Consider the following 17179-nt stretch of genomic DNA (forward strand, 5'->3'; position numbering starts at 1 on the left):
TCGGACGCTCAACCGACTGAGCCACCCAGGCGCCCCTGGCAGGTTTGACTTTCTTCTTCTACTTAGGGGAACTTTGATTGCTTTCTGCTTCTCCAGAGTCACACTTGCTGCTGTCTCTAGTTGTTTCTGGAACCAGAGCCTGGCAGACCTTCAGTTTTCATCCTTTTCATGGCATCACATTTTTGTTCTATCTAAAAGTGATATTGGAAGTTCTTCTTTTAGGCTATTTGATGTAGTCTTGACTGGCACTGTCCCTACTATTTCTTTTAATAACTATTTCCTGAGTTTCCATTTATTTACTCCTTCTGGAATTCCTATTATTTCGATGTCAGAGATTATGAGTCTTTCTACCTTATCTCTTGCATTTTCACTTATTGTAATCATCCCTTTATGTTTTCCTTCGTGTTATCTGAATATTTCTTGAACTAATTTTATAATTCGCTGATTTGATTTTATACCATATTTAATGTGTTAGTCTCTTCCATTATGATTTTAAAATTTGGTAGTCATGTTTTTTATTTGTAAGCACATTTTTATGACCACAGATTGTTCATTTCCTTTTTACATCTGAAATATCCACTTGAATGACATTGGAAACACAAATTAAAATTACATTTAGGGGCACCTGGGTGGCTCAGTCAGTTGAGCATCCGACTCTTGATCTCAGCCCAGGTCTTGATCTCAGAGTTGTGAGTTCAAGTGCAGAATGGGGCTCCATGCAGGGTATGAAGCCTACTTAAAAAAATTACATTTAGAAGTTTCCCTTTACATATACATAATAAGTTTTGCAGGAAGACATTTGATTGGCCTTCCTTTAGGTGTAAACCTTACGTATCTTGTGTCTTATCTCTTTATCTTTAAGGAGACAAGTCTTTGTTTCTCTAGTATTGGAATCACGCATTATGCTGAGAGAGTGGTTCTGGGTTCTTGTCGAAATACTACAGCTTTAGGAAAAAGTGAAAGGGAAGAATGTATTTTTCCTACAGTTTTACTCCTTCCACGGAGTAAAGAGGCATGCGCATGCCCGCGTCTTACTAAAGTGCTGAAGCTTTTCTTTCTGTGTTGGTTTCAGCACCCTGAAATTGATCAAGCCACAGTTCTCTTCTAAATGGCGCAAGTAGCATAAGCATGAGCTCCTGTAATCATGTCCCAGGTCTCAATTGTAGGCTGTCTACGAGCTAGTCTGCATGGTAGACATCTACTGCTATTCTTCCTAAAGAGGCTTACAGGGCTGAGCTTTGTCCCCTACCCTCTGTTCCACTGTCACCCTGACCTCCAGCCCCGTCACTGTGAATTCGAGCTTTCTATCTACTTTGAGTTTCAGTTAATGGTGTTTCCAGTAGGAGACAGTCTCAGTGGCAAGAAACGAAACTTCTGTGCCTGACGCCCTGTGTCTCTTGTGCCTGCCAGATCTTAGCAATGATATGGCCTCCTTCTTTAGTCGTCTCAGCTGCCTTCACCAGAAGCTGGCTTCAGCAACGCCTCTGCTTTCCTTGGCCTGCACTGGAGCATGTTTTAGGAACAATATAATGAATTTAGTTTTGGACACGTTGAATTGTAAGTGGGGCTTACAATTCAAGTACAATTCAAGTACAATTTGTACTTGTAATAGGGTTTGAGGCTGAGAAAGAGCAATTTGGGCTGGAGATACAGACTTGGTCATCCAAGCTCCTTGTTATTTGAAAAGCTAATAGCAGTGTTATTAGCAGTTTGGATTGTCCAGAAGGAATGCATGTAAAAGGGAAAATAAATAAGGTTTGACACAGAACTCTGAGACGCATGGGGTAGGCAGGGAAGGAAAGGCTACTGAAGGTTATTATAAAGGAGATTTCTGAAGGATCAAATGAAAATCAGGGAAGAATGGTTCTAGGGAGCCAGTAGATGTGACATCTTGAAAACACTCTTCCTAATGTTTAGCGAGATCAACTAGGGTAAGGACAGATAGTTCATTTGCTTGAGCAACTAGGAGATCGTTGATAGTGTCCAGCACTTTTAGGTTGAGTGGAAATCAGATTGTAGTTGATTGACAAGTGTATGTCAGGTTAGGACAGGGGTCTAGTAACTTATTTTGGAAATGTATTGTGAAGGGAAAAAGTGTAAATTGGTACAGAGGACAGCTACAAGTGAACTGAAAGGATGTGTTGTTTTATGTATGCACCCCGTGTAATAAATAGATAAATGGTTCCATCCTCTTTTTTTATTAATATTTTCTATGAGAATTTCTTTTAATATTTAAGCAGTTTTCAATTTTTAAGTATAGCTCTTTTTATGATTGTTTAATCTATTCTTAAAGAAGAACAGGCCACTGCTTAGTATGATGTATCAGGTTGCCTCTTCCCACATCCTGAGTTTTAAATGTTTATGTCAGCTAAAGCACATGGGCTAATGAAATTATTCTCAGCCTATTGCTTTATCTGTTTTTCTCATTAGTTTTTAAGTGTTTGGACATTGAGTAGGGGTATAAAAAATTAATAGCTCTCTTTAAAACAGCTTTTTCAGACATTTGACATTACTTAGTGACTTGTCTACGGAAAGTTATTCTTTCATTGTTACTACCAAAAAACACATTCATTGTCATCTTGTCTTTTTTAATTATAATTCTGTCTTTGGGAATATAGCTAAAATGGACCAATATTTGTGAAGGGAATCCTGATAGGGCTTGTGGTTAAAAGTTAGTGACTTTAATTCATTCTTTAATGGTTAGTTTCCATTTCATGTATCTTGAAGGAGCCGTTCAGAGGATAGATATTCCTAATAATGAAACTTTCATTGAAGTAGCTTGAATAAAAATATATGAGAGACTCCAGGCTAAAGTAGAATATTGAGTATAATATTTTATACTATATTTTACATTGGAGGAAAGTCTTTTTGTTGAAATTCATTTGGAAGCTTAAACTATTTTCCTATTTGTACTGTACTTATAACATTTTACCTGAATTAACATGGTGTATTTTAAATTTAAGACTGATTTATCTGTAGGTTCTGACATAGTTTCAAATTAATCCAAATTTTCAGCTACATGAGAATTTTTTCATTTTATATATTTTAAACCTTCATCTTGATGTGCAGCATGAATCCAATAAAACTTACAAACCTTTTAAAATGATTATCCTCTTGAGAGTATATGCTTCATTTTTTTTTTTTTTCTTATTCTATACTTGGAAGAGGGGGAGGAAGGAGAAAAGATTTAAATACATTTAGTTTATTGTAGTCCCACTTAAAAATAGCATTTGTTTGTGAGCAGGCACTTAGGTGATGTTTTATTTATACGTAAATCTAAATAAAAATAAAATGTGAGAAATAATAAATGGTCGTTATTTGCATTTCTTTTTTCTCTGCCATGGAAGTATCATTGTTAAATATAAACAATCATCTTATTTCCAAAAGAAAAAAATTGGTAATCCCAGATTTAAATGCCCCCTTTGTCCTCTGTATTCCCCCCATTCTGATTGTTATTATTTTGGTCTATTAGTAGGAACCAATATACTGCGAAGCTCCAAACAAGATCACATTCTGTGAGTCCAACCTCCAGAGAAGATGGACAAAATATTATCCCAAAGAGTTGTGTAAGATCAGATTCTACTTTTGTTTGTTTGTTTGTTTGTTTGTTACTTTAAAATAACTCTACAAATTTTTAGTTTCATGTTTGTCACAGTTCCAACAATTACTTTAAAACAGTGAATGAAGTCTGAAGGTTTTGGTGAACACCCTGATATCAAAGAAAATGGTGTGTTTGGTAAAGTCCACAGTGCTCCTTGTGGTTTCTCGATGATTCTGAGACATCATGTGAATCAGTGTATTGTTGCTTTTGTGCATTGGAGAATAACTTTGGAAGACTTCATTTTTTTAGTTTTTTTTTTTTTTTTTTTTTGCCTTTCCCTTTTACTCAGTGTGTGCGTGAGAGAGAGAGAGAGTGAGAGAGAGAGAGACCACCCAGTGGTCAGAGTTAAGAAACTGGGATTAATTTGTAGTTTAGTGGGGGATACTGCCTTTCTGCTGAAGGTGAACTGTTTATATTCTGAAATGTGAACGCCTCTTACATCTAACTGCTTAACAGGGTTTTGGTTTGAATAAAGTGCAGTGAGCATTCCAGTTAGCTTCCTAAAGAGAAGAATTTTGCCTGCTTACTATGGCCTTTCTTGCCATAGGCCTTTCTTGCCTGCTTACTATGGCCTTTCTTGTAACTCTGGCTTGTCTTGAGTTACATGACTTTTAACAAGGAGATCATGTGTGATGCGTGGCTGTGCTCTAAACCTAACTCACTGCATTTTCTCCAGTGATAGTTTGGAACTTTGGGGAATACTTTCAGGGCAGCACATTTTAAATATCTGTGGGTTTATTATGAACCGTTACATTTATTCACAATAAAACAAGGCAGGTAGGTGTTTTATGTCTTTCTGAAGACATTTTTGTTCACAGAGAAAAACATGTGAGAAACGGGGGGCCAACAATCGAAACAATAATGAGTTTAAATATAGTATATAAAATAAATTCAACATTTTGTTCATTAGAAGTTTGGAGACAATAAAATATGGAGAACATTTTAGTATATTTTTCATCACTTCAGATAATTTAAATGATCATAGGTAAATAGGTTTATTTATTAGTAATGAGGTGTTCTAAAATGTGGAAATGCTGTGCCAGCAAATTTAACTTCAGAATGCATTTTTTGGCTGTACTGTAATGTATACATTATTATTTTAAATAGATTTACCTTTCTAAGTTTCTAGGGCTCCCAGATTATTGTCCATTTCTGGGCACAGATTTTAGGCTGTCCTCAGTTAATTATAGTTTTAATCTGCTTTGATAAATGTGTAATAAGTTATATGAGAGGGAAAAAAATCATGCAATTTTAATTTTTTAAAAAAGTAGAATTTCGCCATAATTGTGTTCTCATGCTGTGAATCCAAAGCTTATTTCTCTTTATATTCAGTGTATGAATGGGAATTAATTTAAGAACAAAGAGCTTCTTGGACATCAACACAAAATTCCCTGTTAACTAATTTTAAGGATTGTAAATAATTCATCTTTTCAAGTGTTCCCCCCCCCCCCCCCCCTTTAAAGCTACTGTGGTATACCACAATTAAAACTTTTTGTAAAAGAACTTAAAGAGAAGAATCTGGATTAATTTTTAAAATATTCTTTTGATGTGTTTTTTTTTTTTTTTTTGAAATCTAGTTACTGTATGAATATATTGTGAAGGCACCTCACAGCCCTAAGCAGCTATAGTAAACAGTCATTACTTAGAATTGAGAACTTTGCCTCAGCTATGACATAAACCTTCCCTCTGAGGACAATACGGTACTACCAGAAAAGCACACGAAACTCTCGTTACTCTGAATGACGTATATTTTGTCCTGTTTTCTGTCTCTTCTGTTTTCTTCCCCCCTCCCTTCCTCCCTGCCTCTCTCCCTCTCTTCCTCTCTCCCTCCCCCCTTCTCTCCCTCCTTCCTTTTCCTTTTTATTTCTTCCTTATTCCCTCTACCCCTTCTTCTCTCTTCTCTTTTGTCTTTCAGGAAGTTCATCCCCAAAGATCTGCTCTTTCTTTGGATGACAGCGACATCGAAGCTCGCCTTAATAGTTGGAATCTTGGGGTAAAAAAAAAAAAAGTACTTGGTTTATGTATGTACATCGATGTAGCAGAATCCTGTTGTACTTGGAGAACATCTGAACTAATTCTATTTGGTGAATATTATTGGATGTCAGCCATTGAGATGTGAGGTGGTACTGTGGGAGAAGGATCTAGAGAACAGGAAAGACAGATAACATTCCAGAGAAACATAGTCCCTGCCCTCAACAAGCTGTCTTGTCGAGGGTGTAGGAGATATACACATACATAGTTCAATAATTGTTTAAGATAGTATCTGGTAAAATACTAACATGAGTTAGAGAGTAGAGTATTGAATTGGAGGCAAGGGGAGGGAGGACTTGGAGAAGCAAGGTCATTTGGGTTAAAAATATCCGGAGATTTCCTGATGAGCCGCCGTCACGGGCACCAGTTGTCAGGTGCAAAGACTGAGAGGGACATGAACGCATCCGGGTGGGTGTGGAGGTGGGGAACTGGAAAGAGGCAGGCCTAGAGACACGTGTGGTGCTGTGAGTGAATGCCCATGACTGGATCTTGGGGACTTAGGCAGGGGGTTGGGGCCAGTGTCAATCAGGCTGGATTGTATCGGAGTTTGAAGGCCAAACTGAGCAGTTTCGCCTTTACATTGTAGGCAGTAGTGAGCCCTGCAGGTTTATTTATTCCTTCCACATTCCACTTTCCATGACGCTGTTGAAATGCTTTGAGGAAATGAAAAGGGGCTTAGAACAATTTTTATCACGGTTTGTGGTTAGTAAGATAATTTCTAATTTGAAAATTTGCAAAGTATAGGAAATCAGAGGACTAAAATATATTTGAAAATCTTAACACTGAGAGATGGGTTACCATTTTGTTTTAGATATCCTCCTCTCCTTTTTTTTTTCCGTGTGCATTTATACAATTAAAATTTAAACAAAATTGGGATTATATTATAAATACTATTTTACTATGTGCTGTTTTTTTTTTAAATTTTTTAATTTTAATTTTAATTTTTAGAGAGCAAGAGCATGTGTGCAGGGGAAGGGGCTGAGGGAGAGAGAGAGAGAGAGTAAATCCCATGCGGGCTCTGTGCTGTCAGCACATAGCCTGACACGGGACTCAATCTCCAGACTCTGAGATCATGGCCTGAGCCAAAATCAAGAGCCGTATGCTTAACTGACTAAGCCATCCAGGTGCCTCTATGATGTGCTGTTTTGAGTTTGATAGAAGTTTATAACCGTTCTATAAATATATGAATATTAATGATAGCACTAATTTGTCTTTTGGGTGGGTATTCCATAACTTGTTGAAACATCCTGGACATTTTGGTTGCTCCCAGGCTGTGGCTGATGTAAGTAATGCTGCAGTACAATTCCCTACAGATCTTTGTGTACACATTTGGTACTTTCTTAGGTTACATCCCATCTTGGTACATAGCCTTCCAGAAGGTATATACTAGTTTCTTCTCCAGCCAGCAGGATATAGGATTGTCTATTTCTTACTTCTTCACTGACAGTAGAGATTATTATTTTAAAAGACCTAAAACCCTTCCTACTAATAATGGTCTTTAATGAAAGGAATGCTTTAGGGAAATCGACTTGGTGGCGTTTTGGAGGTTATATTGGATGTGGGTAGAAGTGGAGAAGGGGAACCATCATCTTTTTGGTGTTCGTGGTGAACTCCGCACTCGTGTGATTTCTGTGGAGATGGAGAGGGTTGAAAGAAAAGCCATCTCGTGGGGGGAAAGGACACTGCGTGACTGATTGGCGAGCTGACCAGAAGGGCACCTAAAGGTTTGCTTCTAGAAAATGGGAACATTGGCTTCCTGTCAGTTAACTGTCAGATGGGGAAATCCGTTTTAGGGGTTACAAGTTTCACTTTAGACGGGTGGAGTTTGAAGAGATGGTCAGACCAATTGGGGAGGTCAAGGTCTGGAGTTTCAGGAGACTCAAGGGCTGGAATCTTATTTATGGTTATGCTGTTTGAGGTGTTGGCCCCACCCAGAGGCCGGACAGCCGGGCTTTCAGGGGACGGAATGAGGACAGCTGGCTACTGCAAGGGACACGATTAGAAGAAGGTAGGGAATAGATGAGAATTTAAAGCAACGTGAATCTCGTAGCCATTTAGGGAGCCTATTAGTGAAAGAGATAAGAGAGAGAAAGTTAATAACAAGAGGGGAATAGTAAGTCCAAAGGAAAACATTGTTGTGTTTGAAGGTGGAGGAGAAGTTGCCACTGGAGGGAAGTCCTAGCGTTACCGGTGTGCGAGAAGAGCGCAGAAAATCCCCCAGAAAGTTCTTTTTTTGATATTTGCCAGAAAGCGGTATCAGAGTGAAGAGTAAAATTCTGGGCTAGCCTTTTAAACTTGCCTTTGCCCTCAGCCATTTGGCACTTCTGATGTGCGTTGCTTAGCCCACAGAGAACTTTGCCCGATTATGTATCTGTTCAGAGGATTGAATTTTTCATTCGTATAGTAAAGTTAAAATAAAACATCTAAAATATTTTGAGGTGATGCCTTAAAACTAGGTCTGCCTGGGTTCTCTTTCACACTTTTATTGTTCAAAGAAGGCGCTAACAGTGTAAAATATGAAAGTCTTGCATTTTTATATATTTATAACGTATATACATTAATCAGGCAGAACTCTATCTTTTGATCACAGTAGAATAATTTACGAATCCAGTGTATTAAAGAGCTTAGATTTTGCTTTGATTTTAGTTTTGTATTAGAATGCGTGATGGATTTTTTTTCTCTTTCTTCCTGTGAGTGATCAGTTAATGGTAGTTAATTTTAGTTTTCTATGCTAAGGGTACATTTTTTTATATTGCCGACATGACTTTCAGACACCTTCATTCAGATGCATTAGAGGTTCTAGAATTTGAATTTTCTAGTTTTTGTTAAAAATACGCTTTTTCCTCAAGTATATTCTTTCTTTCCCCAGGAGCGTCTTAGTATTTTTTTTTAGGAATACGTAATATAAGTAGAGATTCACTTACTCAACTAGCAACTTAATTTTCCTCCTGTATCTTTTTCTTACTCTTTAAACTTTGTAACCTTTAGTTTTGGGGAAACTTTCTCACTCTGTCAATATACTTGATACATATATTTCCTGCTTGACTATCTTTATGTAAACTTTCCTCTTTTTTCTTTTTCTGAGGGCCTGGTGGGGGGCTGGGAGGAGGACTTTTCTGGGCCTTCCATCCTGGTTAGCAGTCACCCGCTCACTCCCATCCTGTGTCCACATGCTGACCGCACAGCCTCACTCCCACCAGGAGCGAAGGAACAGTGAGGACTCTTCTTTGCTTCCTAGCCCCGGAGCAGGATCTGGGAGGGATGTGGGCTTAGTGCAGGGATAGCTCTCAGGACAGGCAGTGGGGGCTGGGCGAGGTCAGCAGGCGTGAGCGTCGGATCCCACGGGTGGCTCCAGCGGGTGGACAGCACCCCAGAGGCACGCAGACCCACCTGGAGCCCAGGGCCCATCGGGGGGGGTGAACCTCCCTGTCGAGGGCTTGGGGACACCTGTGAGCCGTTGGCGGGTGGGATGTGCCTTTACTCTCCCTGTGAGGAATGTGGGGAGCCTGGCTGTTCTCCTCACTGGCCTGTTGGGAACCGTCCTAATCAGGCTCGGGGGCAGCTGGCGTGGGAGACACAAGAGTAAGTCCACTTGAGACGAGCTGTTCCAGGAGATGAGCACGTTGCTGACCACAGGACTGCGAGCTAACTAAAATGGCTGTAGTGCGAAGCTTTGCAGGTTTGGGGTGACTCGTGGCGTAGCCAAAAGCCACTTGGTGCAGTGGATGCTGCCAGACGTCTCTCTGAGGTGACTGTGCCAATTTGCACCCTCATTAGCGATGTGCCCGTTCCCATTAATCTACCTTCTCTTCCATCGTGGTATTGACAGTCCGGTTTTGGTTTTGTTTGTTTGTTTAACTTAAAGTTCAGCCGTTCTTGAGAGTGGTTAGTGACACTGCACCGTGGGGTGTTCTCATATGTATTTTCCCGGTGACTTATCCAGTTAGGTGACCTTTTTTATGTCATTGACAGTCTAGATAGCCTCTCGGAGTGAAGTGCCTGCCTACGGCTTTGCCAGTTTTTCCGTTGGGTCGTTTGCCTTTTTCATACTGATAACCTGAGGGCCTTGTTTCTGTTCTGGATAAGAGTCCTTTTCGACTAAGTATTGTAAATATTTCCTTCTACTTTGTTGCTTTCCTTCAATCTCTTACTGGTGTCTTGGCTGAACAGAAATTTTAAATTTTAATGCAGTTCACTTTCTCATTTTCTCACTATGCGGTTAGTGCTGTTTTGTGTCCTGTTTAAGATCTTTGACTGTCCTAAGGTTCCGAAGATGTCCTTCTTTGTTTTCTCCCAGCGGCTCTATTATGTGACTTTTTCTCTTTGGATTACATACCACCTGGAGGTGATTTCGGTGTCTGTTATAAGATAGGGAGTTAAGATTTGTTTTGTCCCTTGTGTATATCAAGATGGCACTCCTATTTATTGAAAAGACTCTTCCTGCTGTACCGCAGTGTTATTTGTCCCATAAATCAGGTGACGGTACGTGTCTATTTCTGTTCTGTTCCTTTGGCTTACTTGCTTTTCCTTGTGCCGATGGACTGTGCCTTTCTCTCTGTATCTAATTTGTACTCACTAAATGTTGAAATGTGAGTAGACCAGCGAATGAGCCTTCGTTTGTAGTATTGTTTCTGCGGATCAATGTTTTTCAAGTTCTAAAATGTTGCCTTAGAAAATTATTTTGGAGCACAATTGATTTGACATTGAGGACTGAATTTATTTAAAACGACCGAGCGGGTTTTGGCAGTTCTAACTGATGCCACGACTTAAAAACATTTAGTTGTGTTGTTAGTAATAGATGGCTTGAAAATGTCCTTTCCTTTAAGGCAGCTAAAATATCATATAAAATGTCTTTCTATTTTTCTGGAATCATAGAACATCTCTAACTGATCCACATTAGTCTATGAGGGGTATTTGATCAGTTTGGTCAAAATCCTGAATAATCCAAAGAAATAGACGGACAGAACCCTTTGTAACCAAACATATCAGCTAAAAAACTAACCAGAACAAAATGTCAAAAGCCAGTTTTCATTAGAAAGCATTCAGATATCTGTATTTGTGTCTAGTTTAAATGATGACATATTTTATTACCATGATTCTCTTTGCTCTTTAAGCCAGAAGTGTTTGGTCATGTGATTCATTCCTGCTATTGGAACTTAATTTTTTTTGGCATTGTTTTCTGTATAATATTTCGTTAGACTTTAATGTTTCACATAAATCCTTTTTATCTTCCATTTTGGACATTCTTTGTTGTGGTCTTCTTTTTTGAGGTATTGTGAGGGAACAAGAAATTTTCTAAAAGAGCATGAAAAAAGTAAATGTTAAGACTGTTTACAGATTGCTTCAAGTCCATTTACTGGTGGATTACAAAGTGGGAACATTGAACTTCAAAGCACATCTGGCTGCTGTTATAAAATCAGAAAATAGATTGCTTATTTCCCCCAAATAGACTCAAGAACATGCTTTACTATGGATAATTCTCATTATGTATTGAAAGTGGGTATGAGACAAACTCCATGGATTGTAAATGAGTAACAATTACAGAAAGAAGATTTATTCTCTTTTACGGTATTCGTTGTTGCTTTTAAACATTACAATATACTCTTTCTTTTTTGGTCAACTTGAGAAAGGAAATTTATGATAACAGAATGAGTCCTTAACTTCTGTATTTAATGGCTTTTAAAGATGAAGAGAATGAAATAGGAGTTACTTCTGCATCGCTGAAAGGCTACATTATAATTAGCTAAACCAATATTTTGTACTCTGCTTGTAAATGTAGAGCAGTGTAAAAATAAGTCACAGATGGCTTTGTTGGCTTTTGGTTTTAAATTTGAAGCTTAATTAGAGCTTGAGCATCTTTGAGAATTCTGTTTTCCCCTTCCTTTATTTTCCCCCTTATATTTAATTCTGCTTCATGAATTAGGGTTTTATATATTTGCAGATTTGGGTGTGTCCTTGAAGAACTTACTTTCTGGGCTGGTTTTTCTCCATTCCAAAAATAGAGAATGGTTACTTACTATTCATATATATACCTTCAGACAATAAATATTTATTGAGTGCACTTTGCTGCCTGCTGGAAATTTGCTGCCTCTGTTTTTCAAAAAGCTGTGTTTATATATAGTACAGTGTTATTTACTAAAGAATGTGCCTCTTTCTCTGGTATAATATTTAAGTGGGTTTTATTATTGTCCCTACTAACTAAATGTTTCCCAAAGTAAAGTGTGCTAATTCATACACCCACCAGTGGTCCTCCATCTGGAACACTTTTATTGGCAAATTTTTAATGTGTACCAATCTGGTGGCAGAAAATACCCTCTCGCTGTGGTATTACTTTACATTTTTCGTATTTCTAAAAAGATTGAGTATATATTCATGTGTGTATTAGTCATTCAGATTTCTTCATCAGTAAAATGTGTCTCAAGTTTTTCCCATTAAAAAAACTGTATTGTTCTTTCTTTTATTAACTTATAAAGACCTTCTTTACACATTTTGGAGACAGATCATTTGTGCAAACATCTCCCAGTTTATGACTTATCTTTTCATTTTATTTGTGATCTTTTATTCATTATCTTCTCATTTTATTTATGATCTCTTTTCTGGAGAGAAGTTCTTACTTCAAGTAGTCAACTTTATTAATTTCTTTTTTGTGTATGCTTTTTTTTTCTTGTTTCTTGCTTAAGAAAGTTTTCTACTTTGAGGTCACAAAGTCATTCTTTTATGTTGTCTTCTGCAAGTTTTTATACTTCTGCTTTTAATTATAAGTATTTAATCCGTTTGGGAATTTATTATATATGGTGCAAGGAAGGAATCTGATCTCATTTTTTCCCACTTTTTTTTTTCATTTTTTTAATGTTTTATTTATTTTTGAGACAGAGTGAGACAGAGCATGAGTGGGGAAGGGGCAGAGGAGAGGGAGATACAGAACCTGAAGTAGGCTCCAGGTTCTGAGCTGTCAGCACAGAGCCCGACGTGGGCTCGAATCCATGAACTGTGAGATCATGACCTGAGCTGAACTCAGATGCTCAACCGACTGAGCCACCCAGGCGCCCCTCATTTTTTCCCACTTATTAAACACATCTTTAATTTTTCAATAATTTGCAATTCTAGATATTTCATGAATCACATTCTCATATTTATTTGAATTTCTAGTACTTTCTGGTTGGTTCCGTTGACTTATTGTCATCACTATAGTTTTACAATATCTTTGTAAGTCACCCCATCTTGATTTTTTTCTTCAGGCTCTTCTTGTTTATTTATTTATATACATTTTATAATGAGCTTATTAAGTTTTACAAAAGTCTTCTTGAGATTTTTGGATTGGATAAATTTAGTCACTAGATCAAGTCAAGGAGAATTGCCATTTTTACACTATTGAGACTATCTAAAAGCATCGTTTTGCTATTTATTTCATTATTAGCGCTTTTCAAAAAAACTTAATTGTTTTCTCTGTAAAGGGCTTATGTATATTTTCTTAGATTTACTTTTAGCAATTACATATTGTTTTGTGATTACAAATGTTAGCCCTGGAAAATCATTTTCTTTTCCTAGGTGATTTTTGCTAATTTGCAGAAGTGCAGCTGACCGTTACCTATCAATTTGGCATCTCGCAACTTGGCCAAACTCTTATTTGGTCGACTCCTGTTTCCTATCTTTCTGTTTTCTGCCTTTATTTGCAGTGTTCTTTATGAACGTCCTGAGATTACTCAGAAGTTATACTTGACTACGTATTATCTTGGGGGCGGGACATAGATACCATCGAACGTTGACCTGTGGGAGGATGGCCTACCCACCTCAAGCGGGTGGCACAGAGAACCTAGTGATCGCTAGTGCTGGAGACAAGCGGAGGCCAAAGGAGGCCGTGTTACTGTTGACTTCTGTTTCATGGCTTTAAAAAAAAGTAATTCCTACTATGGACAGGTTTTGATTTTGATTTTCTGTTTTTTGTGGAAAGTTTTCATGGATATTGGATTCTTTGTTTGTTTTTGTTTTTGTTTATAATTGTTGATGTTAGATTGTTTTGAATGAGCAGTAGCCGGGGTTATGTGGGGGGGGGGGGTGGTTTGGGTAGCTTGCTTTCTTAGTTTGGGAAGGCCTTCTACTCCACTGAAGATCAGTTTCTTTAATCAGAGGTGCCTTCTGTGTTGTCATTTTGGCCTGTCATCTTCTGTTTCTTTGATTTTGTCTTGTTTCTGGAGGGTCCTTTTTCTTTAGCTCCTTTCTTTCCCTTCATCATGGACAGGCTTCCTTCCAAGGGGCCTCTCTCTACTGCACAAGTGGTTCCTTTCTGGCTCTTGACACGTTCACTTTTTACACTATTTATTTATTTATTTATTTATTCATTCATTTATTCATATTCATTATAATTTATTGTCAAATTGGCCAACATACAGTGCATACCATGTGCTCTTGGTTTTGGGGGTAGATTCCCTTGATTCATCGCTTGCATATAACACCCAGTGCTCGTCTCAACAAGTGCCCTCCTGAATGCCCATCACCCATTTCCTCCCTCCTTCTCCCCTGCCATCAACCCTCAGTTCTCTGTATTTAAGTGTCTCTTATGGCTTGCCTCCCTCCCTCTCTGTTTGTAACTATTTTTTCCCCCTTCCCTTACCCATGGTCTGCTGTTAAGTTTCTCAAGTTCCACATATGAATGAGAACATAAGCTATTTGTCTTTCTCTGACTGACTTATTTCACTTAGCTTAATACCCTTCAGTTCCATCCACATTGTTGCAAATGGCAAGATTTCATTCTTTTTCATCGCCAAGTAGTATTCCGTTGTATATATAAACCACAACTTCTTTATCCATTCATCAGTTGATGGACATTTAGGCTCTTTCCATAATTTGGCTATTGTTGAAAGCGCTGCTATAAATATTGGGGTACACGTGCCCCTATGAATCAGCACTCCTGTATCCTTTGGATGAATTCGTAGTAGTGCTATTCCTGTTTTATACCCTTCTTTTGATGCTCCCGTCTCTAGCGCTCCCATCTGTCAGGTGTTTTGTACAACCCACGGAAGGTAGGCCACTCTCCTTCTGCAGGTTGGTATTTGCTGACGTCTAAATTCCGACACCACTAGGATCCCGAGGCCCTTCCTTTTTGTTCCATGCTGTCACTCTGGCTTGGTTTAGGATCTGATTCTGCTGATCTGTGATCTTTCTTTGGTCAATTACATGTGAATCGAGGGTTTTCGTGATCTCTCCTTGTTAGGGTGTAGGCATGAGTGGTGGGTGTTTTTATGTGCTCTCTTCGTTGATCTGTATGGACTTTTGGAGGATGTGGAGAGAAATTTAAATTCAGACAGTTGCCATTACTTCATAGGTATCAGCCTTCCGGGTGAAAAAATTATTTTGTAGATTACTCCTTATCTAGGTGCTAAAATATAGTTATTCTTCAGATCCTGTTGGTGTAGATGTTTTTATGTTTTTTAAATGTAACTTTTATTTTTAATTTCCTTGCCTCTGTATTCTTTAATTAATTGATCCTTTATTCACCCTTTCCTTTAGTATCCACCTGGGTATAGATTATCTTCCATGATTATTAACTATAATAACTCATTTGAGGAGCCTTTGGAAAACACAGTGAGGTTTTGGAGGAGAAGATTCTGATAATATATATTTGACAGAGTTTTTAATTATCGTTTCATTTGTGAATGGAATTGTTGGGATAACAATCAGTGTTTCTGTTTTATCATGTAGTATATATTCACCCAATAAATATTTCCTCGAAAGCCTGCTACACGTTAGGTATTGTGCTAGGTACCAAGAATACGAAATTGAGAAGCCATTGTCCTAGCACTCACCATGCAGAAAGACAGATGTGGAGACATGCTGGTAATAAACACTCAGAATGTAATATAAGAGCTATGAGAGACACATGGGATACTTTAGGAGCTTGGTAAGAGGGCGGGATCAGGTACTGTTTGTCCCTTCCTTCCCTCCTTCCCTCCTTCCCGCCTTCCTTTCTTTCTTCTTAATGCGTATTTGTTGGGCACCCACTACCTGTCAGGCCCTGTGGTAGATGTTGGGATAGATGGGTTGTGACTGTTACAGCCTGTGTTCAGACTTCACACTCTTTTAACAGAAGATAGATGTTTGATTATAAAAGGGTACTGTTGGAGTAGTGGCAACTTAATTAAATTTCCTGGGGAAGCATCTCGAGTAAGTTAACTGCAAGAGAATGATTTCATAGTTTGCGAAGACTCAGATTTGGGAGAGAAGGTAGTGCTTTGAAAGGTAAAACAAATGTTTGGTGTCCTTGGAATAGAGGGTATATTGGGGGATAGATGAACCTGGAAGGTGGATATGGGAGGGGTCCCAAAGGAGTTCTCTGTTCTGGTTGCTATCCTGGAGGTAAATGTAAGGATTCAGGTACTGGACTTGCCCGGGTGTGTAGTGATTAGATTGACTTGAAAGATGAATGGGAGGATATTCATAAGGTGACGGAGTAGTGCCTAGAGGTAGAGAGGCCCAAGAGAACTGCCATATTTCAGTAATGTAAGTCAGCCAGGATCCTGGGCGGATAAAACACGACGTGAGGAGTAGTGGGGATGAGGCTGGGCAGTGAGGCTGTGCGAGGGTCACGAAGGTGCATTTCTGTCTGCAAACGAGTTTATGTTTTATATGTTATTTGTTAGTGGGCTGCTGAAAATATATTATGGGTTACCCATCCTAAAACACAAACTCAGTATTAAGACGTACAGAAAATGTTCCGCATCACAGTTCACTTCTGTGTTTTACCAAATGATAATTAAAACCAAAAAATACTGTTAATAATAGAATTATTAATTTCTGTCTTAAATTTTCAGATAGAAAATCCTCGGTACCTGAGACAGAAGCCTATCCCAGTTGCTCTGGTAGGTGAGAATTCCACTGGACTTTTCCTATGGACAGACTTGTTTTTAATGTTTATTGATTTTAATGTTTGTTTATTTATTTTATTTATTTTTGAGAGAAAGAAACAGAGTGTGAGCAGGGGAGGGGCGGAGAGAGAGGGAGACCCAGAGTCAGAAGTAGGTTCCAGGCTCTGAGCTGTCAGCACAGAGCCGGATGCGGGGCTCAAACCCACGAGCCGTGAGATCGTTACCTGTGCCAAAGTCAGACACTCAACCGAGCGAGCCACCCAGGAGCCCCTGTACAGATATTTCTAAATAAAGTAACCATTAAGTCATTTACAGAAAAGAACACTGGTCCACATTATGAAGCATGAGAGTCTTATTAATCCTATCACTTGGGAGTGAATAAATCGCTTTTTTCTCCAACGTTGGTATTATCTTGGCATGAACTTCAGGCAATTTAGAGTTTCCTTTTGGGTTAAGGATAAGCCAGGCCTGAGAAAGTATTGAATAACTCTTACTCATTCAACAGATGACCCCCAAATTTAGCCTGAGAAAATCCGGCAGCCTCCACGATGATCCTCTACTCTTCCGAATGCATGAGAAAGAGGTAGGATTGAGACATTTCTGCTCTACTGAATAATGAACACGGTTTTTGTATTTTGTATAATGTGAGTTTTCAGGTCTTTGAATCATAATGCTAGGCAAGAAG

At 38.5% G+C, this 17179-nt stretch overlaps 1 protein-coding gene across 9 annotated transcripts in view; it reads left to right on the plus strand.

Moving 5' to 3' along the window:
- CEP112 (centrosomal protein 112) overlaps positions 1-17179 on the plus strand; it is a 415035-nt gene that overhangs the window by 38103 nt on the left and 359753 nt on the right. For 7 of the 9 annotated variants that reach the window (XR_009614112.3, XR_009614106.3, XR_009614109.3 and 4 more), the window contains 4 exons: positions 3473-3566; positions 5517-5594; positions 16441-16488; positions 17000-17077. Coding sequence is in view for 2 of the 9 variants with exons in the window: in XM_060645622.3 (XP_060501605.1) it covers positions 3473-3566; positions 5517-5594; positions 16441-16488; positions 17000-17077 (298 nt within the window). In the remaining 7 variants the exon portion in view is untranslated. The remainder of the gene's footprint in view (positions 1-3472; positions 3567-5516; positions 5595-16440; positions 16489-16999; positions 17078-17179) is intronic. The other 2 variants (XR_009614108.3, XM_060645623.3) reach the window with 1 other exon arrangement.

Source organism: Panthera onca, chromosome E1 (genome assembly GCF_046562875.1).
Source record: "Panthera onca isolate mPanOnc1 chromosome E1, mPanOnc1 haplotype 2, whole genome shotgun sequence".
Lineage (NCBI taxonomy): Eukaryota > Metazoa > Chordata > Mammalia > Carnivora > Felidae > Panthera > Panthera onca.